General features: G+C 36.8%; 1 protein-coding gene across 3 annotated transcripts in view; it reads right to left on the reverse strand.

Moving 5' to 3' along the window:
- Nucleotides 1–5,767: 5,767 nt before the first annotated feature.
- Nucleotides 5,768–14,797, reverse strand: part of LOC127431962 (partitioning defective 3 homolog) — a 687,732-nt gene continuing 678,702 nt past the window's right edge. For all 3 annotated transcript variants that reach the window (XM_051682650.1, XM_051682649.1, XM_051682648.1), the window contains one exon: nucleotides 5,768–8,524. In XM_051682650.1, coding sequence (XP_051538610.1) covers nucleotides 8,125–8,524 — 400 coding nt within the window. In that variant the 3' untranslated portion in view covers nucleotides 5,768–8,124. The remainder of the gene's footprint in view (nucleotides 8,525–14,797) is intronic.

Genomic DNA, 14,797 nt, shown 5'->3' on the forward strand with positions numbered 1-14,797 from the left:
TATATGGAACTTGTACATTTTACAAATATCTAAAATGTAGTTAAAATCATATAAACAAGATTTAATAAAATAAAATACAATTTTGCACACTAAAAGATACAGTGCATCCGGAAAGTATTCACAGCGCTTCACTTTTTCCACATTTTGTTATGTTACAGCCTTATTCCAAAATGGATTATATTCATTATTTTCCTCAAAATTCCAAAATAATGAAAATGTGAAAGAAGTTTGTTTGAAATCTTTGCAAATTAAAAAAAAAAAAACAAACAAAAAAAAAAAAATCACATGTACATAAGTATTCACAGCCTTTGCTCAATACTTTGTTGAAGCACCTTTGGCACAAATTACAGCCTCAAGTCTTTTTGAATATGATGCTACAAACTTGGCACACCTATTTTTGGGCAGTTTCTCCCATTCTTCTTTGCAGAACCTCTCAAGCTCCATCAGGTTGGATGGGGAGCGTCGGTGCACAGCCATTTTCAGATCTCTCCAGAGATGTTCAATCGGGTTCAAGTCTGGGCTCTGGCTTGGCCACTCAAGGACATTCACAGAGTTGTCCTGGAGCCACTCCTCTGTTATCTTGGCTGTGTGCTTAGGGTCGTTGTCCTGTTGGAAGATGAACCTTCGCCCCAGTCTGAGGTCCAGAGTGCTCTGGAGCAGGTTTTCATCAAGGATGTCTATGTACATTGCTGCATTCATCTTTCCCTCGATCCTGACTAGTCTCCCAGTTCCTGCCGCTGAAAAACAACCCCACAGCATGACGCTGCCACCACCATGCTTCACTGTAGGGATGGTATTGGCCAGGTGATGAGCGGTGCCTGGTTTCCTCCAGACATGACGCTTGCCATTCAGGCCAAAGAGTTCAATCTTTGTTTCTCATGGTCTGAGAGTCCTTCAGGTGCCTTTTGGCAAACAACAGGTGGGCTGTCATGTGCCTTTTACTGAGGAGTGGCTTCCGTCTGGCCACTCTACCATATAGGCCTGATTGGTGGAGTGCTGCAGAGATGGTTGTTCTTCTGGAAGGTTCTCTTCTCTCCACAGAGAAATGCTGGAGCTCTGTCAAAGTGACAATCGGGTTCTTGGTCACCTCCCTGACTAAGGCCCTTCTCCCCCAATCTCTCAGTTTGGCCGGGCGGCCAGCTCTAGGAAGAGTCCTGGTGGTTCCAAACTTCTTCCATTTACGGATGATGGAGGCCACTGTGCTCATTGGGACCTTCAATGCTGCAGAAATTTTTCTGTACCCTTCCCCAGATCTGTGCCTCGATACAATCCTGTCTCGGAGGTCTACAGACAATTCCTTGGACTTCATGGCTTGGTTTGTGCTCTGACATGCCCTGTTAACTGTGGGACCTTATATAGACAGGTGTGTGCCTTTCCAAATCATGTCCAATCAACTGAATTTACCACAGGTGGACTCCAATTAAGTTGTAGAAACGTCTCAAGGATGATCAGTGGAAACAGGATGCACCTGAGCTCAATTTTGAGTGTCATGGCAAAGGCTGTGAATACTTATGTACATGTGGTTTTTTATTTTTAATAAATTTGCTAATATTTCAAGCAAACTTCTTTCACGTTGTCATTATGGGGTATTGTTTGTAGAATTTTGAGGAAAATAATGAATTTAATCCATTTTGGAATAAGGCTGTAACATAACAAAATGTGGAAAAAGTGAAGCGCTGTGAATACTTTCCAGATGCACTGTATACTGAATTTAGCTATATATTTTAATACATTGTATATATTCACCCTATATAAAACATGTCTGGGACTTCAATTATGACACATCTGAACCTTTATTAGAATGACTGTTCATTGTGATGCCAATGCATGATGTTAAAACAAAGAGAACAGAAACAAAATAATATCCAGTAATTTGACTTTCTCTCTCTCTCTCTCTCTCTCTCTCTCTCTCTCTCTCTCTCTCTCTCTCTCTCTCTCTCTCTCCACACACACACACACACACACAGTCTTTTCACTCATTCTGTCTTACACGTCAATCAGTGATTTGTTTTACATTTCATTTGGAATTGATATAGAGTTTTGTTTAATGTTCAGTTATCAGAGTTGCGACAAGATTCAATTTCTCATTTCAAATGCACTAAAGAAGACTTTGAGGTTAAAGTTCTATAAAAAAGAAGCATTCTTAAATCGGAATTGTTTGTTTTCTTCTTCTGTTATATCAGTAATGAAATGAAGATGGTCTTAATAAACTGAAGATTTTTAATTTATACGTATTATTTACAAAATGTACATTTGTGTGTTCAGCTATATGACCCACACTGTTTTCCCCATTCTATATGTATCACTTGATATAAAAACTAAAACCAAAATAAAAACTAAATGTAATGAAAAACTACAACTAAAACTAAACTCTAAAATATTTAAAAACTAAAACTAAACTAAAACTAACAATGAACTAACAAACAAAATGAAAACTAAACTAGTTTAGCAAAACATTTGAAACAAGATATAAATAAATGTTAAAACTATTATAACCTTGGCTGATAGTTACAAATCAAGAAGGGAAATGGAAAATGCACACAGCAGTCACACAGGGGTCTCAGGAGGTTAAGGTTAGTAAGCAATTTTTTTACACTAAAATCATATGAACATGTAAAATAATTTAAACAAAAATTTTATTTTCTGTGGAAATCAACTTAACTTGTATTGAACTCAGAACATTCCTTTAACCAGCAAACCTTTCTTGGTCAAACAGCTTCATCAGACAGACCATGCTGGGTGACCAGCACTTTTCTTTGTCAATGACATGGTTATACTGTTTCAGCAACTAGACCAGCCCCAAACTAGCATAAACCAGCTAGGGCCAGCATGGAAACTCGTGGTGGGGTCTAAACTGGTATTTCAGCTGGGTACTTTTCTGCAATTGTATGTAGTTGGGTAGACAGTGGTTGTTAGGGTATAGGTGGATGTGACTTTATGAATATTATGATTGACTGCACAACAGGCACCGTTTCTGCCCTCTGAATCCTCACGGCAGGTCTTGGCAGCCATGAACAGGTTGCTAGAATCAAAACAGGTGACTCACAACTTGCCCTGCGACCCCATAAAGAAAGGACTCAAAGAGAATGGGTGGAGTTGGCAGAAAGGAATAAAAACAAAGGAAAAGAAGAAAGCAAGAGAGAAACTTGTGGGCCATTAGCATACAGCCATGCCGTTTCGACGCATCTGCTTTTCTTATAAGCACACTTACACTACAACCAAAGCAGCCTCTGAGGAGACCTCATGTTAAGACCCCAGAATATACATGTGAAATCAAATCCTTGTATTGACGGCACCAGTCTGCTATTGATTACACAGACCACAGAGGTTTATTGGATTTTAAGGGACCGGTGTGGAAAGGTGATTTAGACTCACCACATAAACACTACGGCGTGAATAACGACGGAGTATCTTGGAGCTCCAGACACATTATGGCCCCACGGGGCACCCACCTCTGACTGCATGCTCCGTTAAAAATCAGGAATCAAGTATGCAAAGAATATTAAGCCACATGGGGAGAATACTGTAGACCGATTGAAATGAAATGGCATATAACCATGGCAACATGCAGATTTGTGTTACTTATGTACTTTTTTTTTTTTTTTTGCTTTGTTGCTGAGCTTGTGTATCACAATGGGATGTAATTGTATATTTTAATATATGCATGCTGCTATATGTGGTAACTGGAGTATCAACATGAAGCCATATTGTCATGTGGGGTTGAACATTGTTATGCAATTCTTGTATATTTCAACAATTAAAAGAAAAGAAAAAAAACAAGTAACAGGCACATAAAACTCAAAATAATTTATTCCAAAAAATGATAAGCACAATAAAGAAAGAGTTCCAATCTGGTCATACTGCACTCCAAAACTCAGAATCCAAACAATGGCTTTATGTTAGGAACAGAGTGAAACTCAATCTTTCTCTCTGTGAAGGCAGTCAAATCTCATTTAAAATGATAAATCCAAACTTTAGCATGTTGCAATCGGCCACAAGTATAATTAAATTAAATTCAACAAATTTTGACAAAAATATTGAAAGTGCCTGAATCACAGTGGCAAGCAGCAGAAGTGTACAGAAAAGAGTAATCACTCTAACACCAGGCAGTTTTGTGTGGAAAAGGTAATTTACTGGCAAGGCTTTGACTTTATATTTTGAGGTTTTTAAACTGTTGCTCTTAGGTTAGGCTCTGGGCCGCTGTGACTGGATATGCAATGTTCTCTGCACATGAACCCCACATAGAGTAACCCTGCTGGGCTATGACGCGTTATGTTCTCCCTTCGTTCCATGTTTCACTGAAACTTGCCTTTCCTGGTACCCTGCTGATTTCCTTCAAATTTTCTTTGACACATTTCCTTATCTCTGTCTCTCTCTCTCTCTCTCTCTCTCTCTCTCTCTCTCTCTCACACACACACACACAAACCCCTCTCACTACAGACTCAAACAGATGGATCTTTTCAGAAGGCCTCCCTCTCTCTAAAAGAGCAGCTCTTGTCAGTTTCTATGAAAAACAGGGCGAGAGCCAGCATTCCCAAGGCTCTCTCCCTGACCTGAACTTCATAAATTTCAGCATTGTCTTTATCACCATCAAAGTCATTACACTTCCCATTAGAACACTTGCCAGCCATGTCATAACCAGCATTAAAGTGATATATGAGATCAGAAATAGATTAAAGTGAGGGAGGGAAAGGATACATATTTCTTTCTTTTTCTAATTCTGTAATTTTCTACTCCTGAAAATGTGCTGGCCAATGATCTCCTGCTCGGCATCTGGCATCCTCCAACTTCACCTCCATTGACACTGATCCTCAATGTTTGCCAAAGAGTCATAAGTGAAAAATGAATCACTCTGTTCCCATGTTTGCTTTATGCAATTTATGATGTCAATGATGTGACACAATATTTTTTTTTTACTCCAGATCTTTTAATAGATAGACAAAAGTAGTTGACAAACATTTCTAGCCATTTCAGAAGTGTCCTGCAGTGAGATATTCTACAATAATCTAAACTATTTTAAAATAAATGTGTAATTCTCTGACAGTATACATGCCGTTTTTATGACCACATATTAATTGCAAGAATACATGGAATATTTTTCTTTTAAAATGTGCTTTGTGTCATGGCCGGACCATTTAAAATGAAGCAGTGAAGGCAAAAGGGTCAATAAAATGAAGAAATAAAACTTAAAAAAAAATGGGTAATCAGTTACCGGACCCAAAACTATACACTTTTCCTTGTACACATGTAAGTTTTATAAAAAATGTAACATCTTCTTATCAACTGTTCTGAGATCTTTTGAAACTTTTAAAGTCTCATTAAAAGGGCTATATTAAATATTTGAACTTTTTTGTTTTTAGTTCAAGTTGTCACATGTTGAACAGAATTACCCCAATGAATTACACACACATACACACACACACACACACACACACACACACACACACACATATATATATATATATAAAAACCTTGAACATGTTTTGAAAACTTGTATAAGGTGTGAATAAAATATTAAAGTGTGTACACTCACATGAATTCAAGGTGCAAGGAAAATATGTTATTGCTCTTTATTGATTTGATTAGAGTGATTGTAAAAAATGTATTAAATGTTTTTCAAAAACATATTCCATAATGCATACAAAGATTGTGTTTTTAAGACCTTGGCACAATCATTTTAAACTAGATTTTTAAAAGATTTTCATCACCTTGGGTGCCCATATTATTGATTGACCCACAGTGTTATAAACACAAATAATCTACTTACTGTAAACAGAATGGAGAAACATTTTATTGAATATAGATTTGATATGTACAAAGAAGCTTTGTGTACATTTTGAAACAGGTATAAACTTTGTGTAAAAACCATTTGCAATGTGCATACAAAAGCCACGGGCAGAACACCATAGTACCTATGACATATATAGACAACAAAAGGTTGTACAAATACAGTAAAATGTGTAGATTACTCTTAGCTTTTTTTTAACAATTAAAATGAATGCTGTAAGAGAAGATAAAGTAAAAAGAATGCAGTAATGTCATGTAAAAATATATGCATTTGGCGACACATCAACTTTTAACATATAAAAAACATCCCTCTTCACAGGCACTTCCCATTTAAAACATCTTACGTATACAACGTTACAAAAAATTGATAAGCAGCCAGCACCAAAGAAAAACAAAAACAGCTGCTGTTCTGGAACGTCCTTTACCACCTTTTCTGCTGGTAGATACAATACTAGAAGCACATGTCGTACCACAGGACCAATAACAGTCTGTGGAGGAAGTACCAAAGCCTTGTAAAGCAGGAAGCTTTCCCTCATTACTTGGTGTACAGAGAAGACCTACTGAACATTTTCCATGATGAATAGATGCAAGACAGAGCGAGACGCCAGGCGGAAAGACTTGGAGGAGAGTACATCGGTCAATGGGCTTGGCGTTCCCTTTTTGTGAGAGCTTATTGCATTCTTTTAGCTTTTGCTCCGGAAAATGTGGCCAAGTGTTTAAAGTTCCTGCCAAGATACAGTTCATAGGCAAGAGAGAATCATGTTACAGGCACTGGTGATAGACAGTCCCACACAAAACCCAGACACACACATCTATACAAATAAAATAAAAATACATAAAAGATATGAGTCACATGATACTTTTAGAGAGTTTTTGATTTTTGAATGAACAGAGAGCTAGATTTAAAGGGATAGGTTACCCAACAATGAAAAGTTTGAAACCGATATGACATTCTTTCTTCCGTGTAACACAAAAGCGATGTTTTGAGAAATGTCTCTCTTTTCCTGAAAATTAAAATGACTGGTGATTTACACTGTTGAGCTCCAAAATGGACTAAAAAGCAGCATACAAGTACCACAAATTAGTCCATGACTCATGTATGTCAAGTCTTCTGAAGCCATAGGATAGCTTTGTGTGAGGAACAAAAATAAATTTAAAGTCTCTGCTATAGCTCTTAAATCGCATTCACACTTACGCACATTTAAACGTGGCACTTCACAATGCATCACAGAAGATTTGATGTCAATTGGATCTTGCAAGTCTTGCAACCGATCATAATGCACCTGGTAAAAATGTGTGATTTTCAGCATGGAAATTTTGCCTAATATCATCATGTGTTCCAAATAATAAAAGAAAATCATATGGGTTTGGGATGACATAACTGAAAAAATAAAAAATATATATATATATTTTTTTTTGGTGAACTTTTTTTAAACAGTTACTGTATAAGACTATATCTGTGCCAACAAAGGCAGGAGCTGTAACCTGAGCTTTGTTTTGTTACATGTGTCAGTTATGAAGTGGGTGGGTATGGGGGGTGTCACATGAGATGTAAGTGACAAGTTTGACAGGTTAAAAACAGGCTTTTGACAGGAAAAGAAGTATATTTAGAGTCAAATTTCAGCACATTTAAAATCTGCAATTAATCGCAATTAACTAAAAAAATCGTGATTATTCGTGATTAAATATTTTAATTAACTGACAGCACTAATTGCAGTCTAATGAGAATCACCACTGAGAAATAATGAGAATTACTAAAAAACCCATAGCAAAAAAGAGAATTTTGGGGGAAAACATGCTTAATTGTCATGAAAATAATCTAAAAATGAAATCTGAATGGTCCTCAAAATAGGTTTGATTTTCTTTATGCATTCTCTCTCTCTCTCTCTCTCTCTCTCTCTCTCTCTCTCTCTCTTTAATGAAATATGACCCATACATGTTCTTGACAGTTTTCATCCACCTACATGTTCTCAGCACACATACTCAGTAAAAACATGAAATGTAGGTCACAATACTGTGGGAACAGCCATGTATCAAAGCTTTGTACGGGCTGTCATGTGACTGTCAAGAGTACCAAGTGCTGACACATCAATGTATTCCACATACACACACACACAAACAAACACTCAGAAGAGGTGGATGGCAGACAAAGATCTTCAGTGTGCTCAAAGATTTAGATTTTATAAAATTATAAAAAAGGGAACGAGTTGGACACACTTAAACAAACCTCCAACCAATTACCCGGAATCCTCAATACAGTCTTTATATTATAGCTCTGTCTCTCTCTATTCAACATTATTGCTGTAATACAGTTTTTCCTCACTTTGCTCTCACTTCTCAGGAGTAGAAGTGTCGGCCCTTCTCAGGGGTCTGTAGACGGTTGAGTCGGGCGAGTTGGGAGGGCGATGGGGGTACGTCTTGTCGATAGGGACCTTTGGGTGGGGTAGGAACAGGTGTTTGGCTTAGAGGCTGGGTTGGCGTCTCCTCCATGGTGGGGAGTTTGGTTTTAGCCTCTTGCTCCTTACGTCTCTGTTCTTGTCTCAGAAGCTCTTGGGTCTCCAGGAGTACACGGGCATTCAGGCCCGTGGCGTTGGCACCCAGGTAGCCATTGGTAGTGCGGGAACCTTGGTAACTGGAGTAGCGAGGGTTCTCTTTGGCAGTCTGAAAGCCCTCGCCGGGAGGGTAGACTTTATCCCACGAGTCTTGAGACACAGTGCTGGGGTTTTTACGTGGTTGCCTGTAAGGAATGAGAGAGAAGGGGTGAGATGCAACAAATCAAATTTCTCAAATCTTAAGAAATTGTACAAGTTGGCTTGTACAAAAATGTACAACTTTTACTCCCGTAGAGAAAAATAAACAAACCATCAAACAATGTTGTTACAATTTTTCCTATGTTTAAGCCTTAATCCAAACCAAACCATAAAGTCTTACCCCTTATCTAAATCCTAAACATGATTTTAATAGGAAAATAACCTTTATGTACCATGGAATAAAGAAAATATCAGGGTTTGGAACGAGACAAGGGAATCGTACTACAGGTTACTGACATATATCAGTCATATGCATTGCATAAACACACTGGCGGCCAAAAGTTTGGAATAATGTACAGATTTTTATGATTCGGAAGGAAATTGGTACTTTAGTTCACCAAAGTGGCATTCAACTGATCACAAAGTATAGTCAGAACATTACTGATGTAAAAAACAGCACCATCACTATTTGAAAAGTCATTTTTGATCAAATCTAGACAGGCCCCATTTCCAGCAGCCATCACTCCAACACCTTATCCTTGAGTAATCATGCTAAATTGCTAATTTGGTACCAGAAAATCACTTGCCAATATATCAAACACAGCTGAAATCTATTTGGTTCATTAAATGAAGCTTAACATTGTCTTTGTGTTTGTTTTTGAGTTGCCACAGAATGCAATAGACTGGCACGTCTTAAGGTCAATATTAGGTCAAAAATGACAAAAAAGAAACAGCTTTCTCTAGAAACTCGTCAGACAATCATTGTTTTGAGGAATGAAGGCAAAATTGAAGATTTCATACAAAGGTGTACACTATAGTCTTCAAAGACAAAGGACAACTGGCTCTAACAAGGACAGAAAGAGATGTGGAAGGCCAGATGCACAACTAAACAAGAGGATAAGTACATCAGAGTCTCTAGTTTGAGAAATAGACACCTCACATGTCCTCAGCTTACAGCTTCATTGAATTCTACCCGCTCAACACCAGTTTCATGTACAACAGTAAAGAGAAGACTCAGGGGTGCAGGCCTTATGGGAAGAATTGCAAAGAAAAAGCCACTTTTACAACAGAAAAACAAAAACAAAACGTTAGAGTGGGCAAAGAAACACAGACATTGGACAACAGATAATTGGAAAAGAGTGTTATGGAGCTTAACCCAATTGAGCTTTTGTGGGATCAGCTAGACTGTAAGGTGCGTGAGAAGTGCCTGACAAGACAGTCACATCTATGGCAAGTGCAACAGGAAGCGTGGGGTGAAATGTCACCTGAGTATCTGGACAAACTGACAGCTAGAATGCCAAGGATCTGCAAACCTGTCATTGCTGCACATGGAGGATTTTTTCATGAGAACTCTTCAGGATTTGAGAAAAAAAAATTCTAATTGTAATAGTAATTTTTCACATTATTAATGTCCTGACTATACATTGTGATCAGTTGAATGACACTTTGGTGAATAAAAGTACCAATTTCTTTCCATAAGAGCAAAATCTGTACATTATTCCAAACTTTTGGCCGCCAGTGTACATATTGAATGAGATAGGTTCATGGACCCACTTTATATTAGGTGGCCTTAACTACTATGAACTTAACCATTTGATACAAAGTACTTATTATGTACAAACATGTTGTTGCATTGTAATTACATTTTAAGTACACTGTTAACTTTACCCCTAACCCAACCCTTACCCCAAAACCTAACTCTAACTCTAACCCCTAATCCTAACCCTAACCCTACCCTCACTCATAAACCTACCCGTACCTCAACTTCAGTAGCAGCAAATGTGGGCATTTTGCAGAACAACATGTAGTTACACAGTAAATACATAGTCTTGTATGTATTTAATGTTAGTACATAGTAGTTAAGGCCACCTAATATAATGTCTGACCACTAAATATATTCACGGATGTTTCCTTTCTTAAAAAGTGTTGGGTAGAAGGCTAGCTAAAATTTTGTTGCCTGTATTGTATCAGTTTGAAATTCTACAGGTTGACTGGTTGGTCTCTGGGAATAAAAGTTGTACCTTTTCGTATGAGCTAAGTCGTACGATATCTTATGATTTTGCCATCTCTGACAAATTATAGTTATCATGAGACCATGTTGTTCCACCTCACGCATTCAGCGTTTCTTTTTAAGGCCCACTAGTGTACTTAACAACGAGAGGAAATAACAGGTTCCGTCAATGTCCACCCATATCAGCCAATCAACCATGAGGTGATTGACAGAACGCCAAGGTTATGTCCCTCTTTCGCTTTAAAATAATGGAGAGAAAAATATCAAACCCTCAAATTTGTTGGTAAAAGCTGCAGTCATTTTGAGGGATGTCCAATCAGGCCGTGTCCATCTTCTCTTTAGAACGTTATTAGGATCCATTAAGTGAGAATGTGGAGTAGCTAACATGCCACATCCTTGTGGCTCACAGCTAAATGAAGCCCCACTCACACCTCACTAGCCTTGCACGCTTAAAAGCATGCGTGGAAGTGTGTGCGCTTCTGTGGGGATTTCACACATCGGCTCACACTTGAGAGGAGAAATGCTCTCAGTGCTTTCAAAGGCAAAAGCACACAAATGACCTGGAATCTTCCAGAATTAAGAAAGAGGTGGGGAAATAAGGGATACTGAGATACACAATCAGAGAAACCAAAGAACTCAAAACAAACATGTTTTTTTTTTTTTTTTTTTTTTTTTATTTATAGCATCCTTTGTAGAAGCACCACGTTTTTAGATGCCATGTCAGGTTAAAAAGAACTTCAATGTCTCAAGACAAATGCCTTCTTTTTTATTTGTCTAGCTTCTTCTAGCACAACAGTATTTCAAATTCAATCATTTCATAACTTGATTTTACATTTTCTGAAGACAGTGTGTAAAGTTGTTTACCGAAGTTTAATATTAAGGATTAGGGGTATAGAACAAATGCCTAACATTAGGAATGAACAATAGTAATTGTTTTTTGCTTTAGCAAGCAGCACTAAATATTTAATCTCAAAACCTAATTTAAATAACAGATGAACACATACACTATGGGTCACATTGTCTGGACTATCATATTCAATTTCCAGCTGAATAAAAGGGGTCAAAATCAGTGGGGTTTGAAATGAATACAGATTAAATTCATGTAAAGCATATTATTTAAAGCCAAAAGTCCATGAACCTGCCATTTCCAATCACTTCAAAGCTGAAATTGACAAAAAAGCAAATATAAACTGTGTGGAGTACAGTGCATTGTTGTATTTCTTGTATTTGTAAAATGTATGTGAGTATTACGTGCTTAAGAATGTGAGCTATTCAAACTCTTTCTGTTTTAGGCAGAAAAAAAAAAGAGTAAGAGCACTCTTCCACATGCTCAGTGTTACAGTCATGCCTGCACACTCATAACAACAGCTAGTGTTAAAAACTACAGAGAAATTATTGAATCAGTGACTAATTAACACCTTGATATTAATAAACCCAGCTTCTGTTCCTTTTAAACAAAATATAGTGACTGTCAACTGTGTATACAAACAGTGACAGACAGCTAGCAAGCACATTTACATGTACAACAAAATACTGCTGATAACTATCAATTATCAGCTCATTTTACGAATCCAACAATGAAAAAATTATTGTTTACATTACATTGTTTACAAGTTTTGGGTCTTAATGTGCACATCTAGGTTGACAGAATGCAAATAATATAGTGCAAAATGGGAGTAATGTGCAGATCAAACAAAAATAAAATGTGTTTTTGACCTTTCTGCAATAAAAGAACACAGTTTAAGGTGTTAACATGACCTTGCTGCTGGGTAGATTTAGTTCTGAATTGTAATTTGGTACTTATTACAAATTACATGACTAAAACTGTAGTCAGTAACATAATTTACTGGATTACATTTTTAAGGTAATGTAATCTGATTGCTTTTGAATTACTTCTGACCAAATTCTTGTTTATTTGATGTCACATGCATTTGAGTAGGATAAGCTTGTGCTATTTATATAATGCTGCTTAAATGCATTTAAGAACTTAACGGATCAAAATATGAGAATCGAAATATTTTTTGTGTGTGTTTTACTTGCTTTTTTTCTGTTTCTGAGTCAAATTAAAAAGGCAATTATAGCATAACAAATGCTAAATGTGTGGTAACGTGGTAAAATTATGAATCAACGTATAAAAATAAATAAAAGTGCATTCATGTACATTTTGAAGCAGAGTACAAAAGCAATTTGCGAAACTAAAACTAACTTAACTGTACTAATGCAGTTAGTTCAGCAATTATACCCCCCTCCCCCCAATTCGAAAGCAAAGATTTACTAAACGTGTATCAGCTGAAGGCTGATTTAGAATATAACTTTTAAATAAAAGTAGAAGAATTAGAGGGATTGATAAATTATACATAATTTACTGCCTTTGTCTGATTAATATGTTATCATGAAATCCATAAAAAGTAACTGTAATCTGATTACAAGTATTTTAAAATGTAATTTAATCCAATTACAGGTACTTGATTTTTGTAATCTGATTATGTAATACAGTTTACATGTAATCCACTACCACCCAGCACTGCTTACACATTGCCGTTTTATTAAAGACTTTTGGCGCTTTTAGCTTTGAGCACATCTCTAGGTCATCAAGATGCAAGTGTACTCCTAAAATTTGACCTTTTAGCATATATATATATATATATATATATATATATATATATATATATATATATATATATATATATATATATATATATATATATATATATATATATATACACACATTTAAAATGAATAGTCTTTCTCTTCCAGGACTAAAAAGGACCAAAAATATTGATGATCGTCTTGCACTTTATTTTTTCCAATATAATGATCTGAATGAGATTATATCACCCCTTAAAAAAATGCTACCAACCAGCAATAGCAAGTAGCAAACTATGGTTCATGGTTGTGATGTAAACAACATTGGCTATTAAAATGTAAGTTGACAAGTCATTTATTGTGTCCCACCCCAACTTCCTGTGTCAATAGGAAATACATCAACACAGGAAAGAAACATTCGATATGCCATTTGATAATTGGTAAAAATAATTGGTGCAAATAAACACTCATTTTAACATTAACATATTAACGTAAACAATATTAACGTAACTTCCAAGATAATTTATGAAAAAGTGTTATTTTTATTCCACCTGTACACCAAGTGCAGTACCAATTTACACTCTTTTACACACTTCATTAGTAAATATGAAATCAAACAACAATTTGATATTTGGGGATTTGTAATCTAATTACAAGTACTTCATTTTTGTAATCTATTTACACAATCCAGATTACTACCCAACACTGCAGTTGTGTTATGTGAAAAGACATGCAGTATTTACATGATGTAGATACAGGTTGAAACACGAAGTACCGAACAAAATAGCATTTTATTAAGGCAGACACAATAGTGCTATATTATGTGTGAATCATACTGTAGTTTATCAGAACAACACATTTGCACACAAAGAACAATATTATCGCTACACCTTGAGTAATGTTTTCTATTTGTTAACAGCAAGCAGACTGAGACGCTGGAACTAACATCTTATCTCTGCAAGTGCGAGTGTGTGTGTTGCCATATTGTACCGTGCAGCTGTTTCATGTTGCTGCGCTCTGATTCACATGACTTCCATTACTCAAATCAGCGTTCACTTCGCTTATCTGCCTTATTTTTTGTTCCTCTCTTTCTTTCCCTCTAATCCACCTCCCCAAAAAAGAATCCCATCATTAGCCAAGTGCTAAATCTAAACCACGGGGTAAACACATATTTGGATCCATTTTAACAGATGCCTTGTAATCCACAGTCTGTCCTTGAGTCTGTTGATCAATCCAAACTGCACTCTGAAGGGTGGATCTAATCTAAGGGATGGCATTCCGGTAAGTCCTTACATTACTAATGAGCGCACACCTCTGCCACGGCCCTCTGATGGGCCCTTTGGAGAACAGGGGTCATTTCACACCAGCTTGACCATGCTTGACCAACGGTATGAGATTATAAGTGGAATGCATTTCAAAGCCGCTGTTCATGCAGAGTTCCCCCAGGCAAAGTGTCAGAGCTCTGACAGGAATTGGTCAACACCAAAAGCCGGTGTTTTCATCTGAAGTGCGCTTGATATAGACGGTGACACTAATGCTTAAGGATGTGAGAAATACTGGAAGCTGATTGGTATCATTGATTAACTGTCATTATGTCCACATCCCGTGGAGTCGTGAACCTCTCTATCGACCCTTGGAGCTGCTCTGCTATCTTAGGAAAGAA

Source organism: Myxocyprinus asiaticus, chromosome 41 (genome assembly GCF_019703515.2).
Source record: "Myxocyprinus asiaticus isolate MX2 ecotype Aquarium Trade chromosome 41, UBuf_Myxa_2, whole genome shotgun sequence".
In the NCBI taxonomy this organism is placed as follows: domain Eukaryota; kingdom Metazoa; phylum Chordata; class Actinopteri; order Cypriniformes; family Catostomidae; genus Myxocyprinus; species Myxocyprinus asiaticus.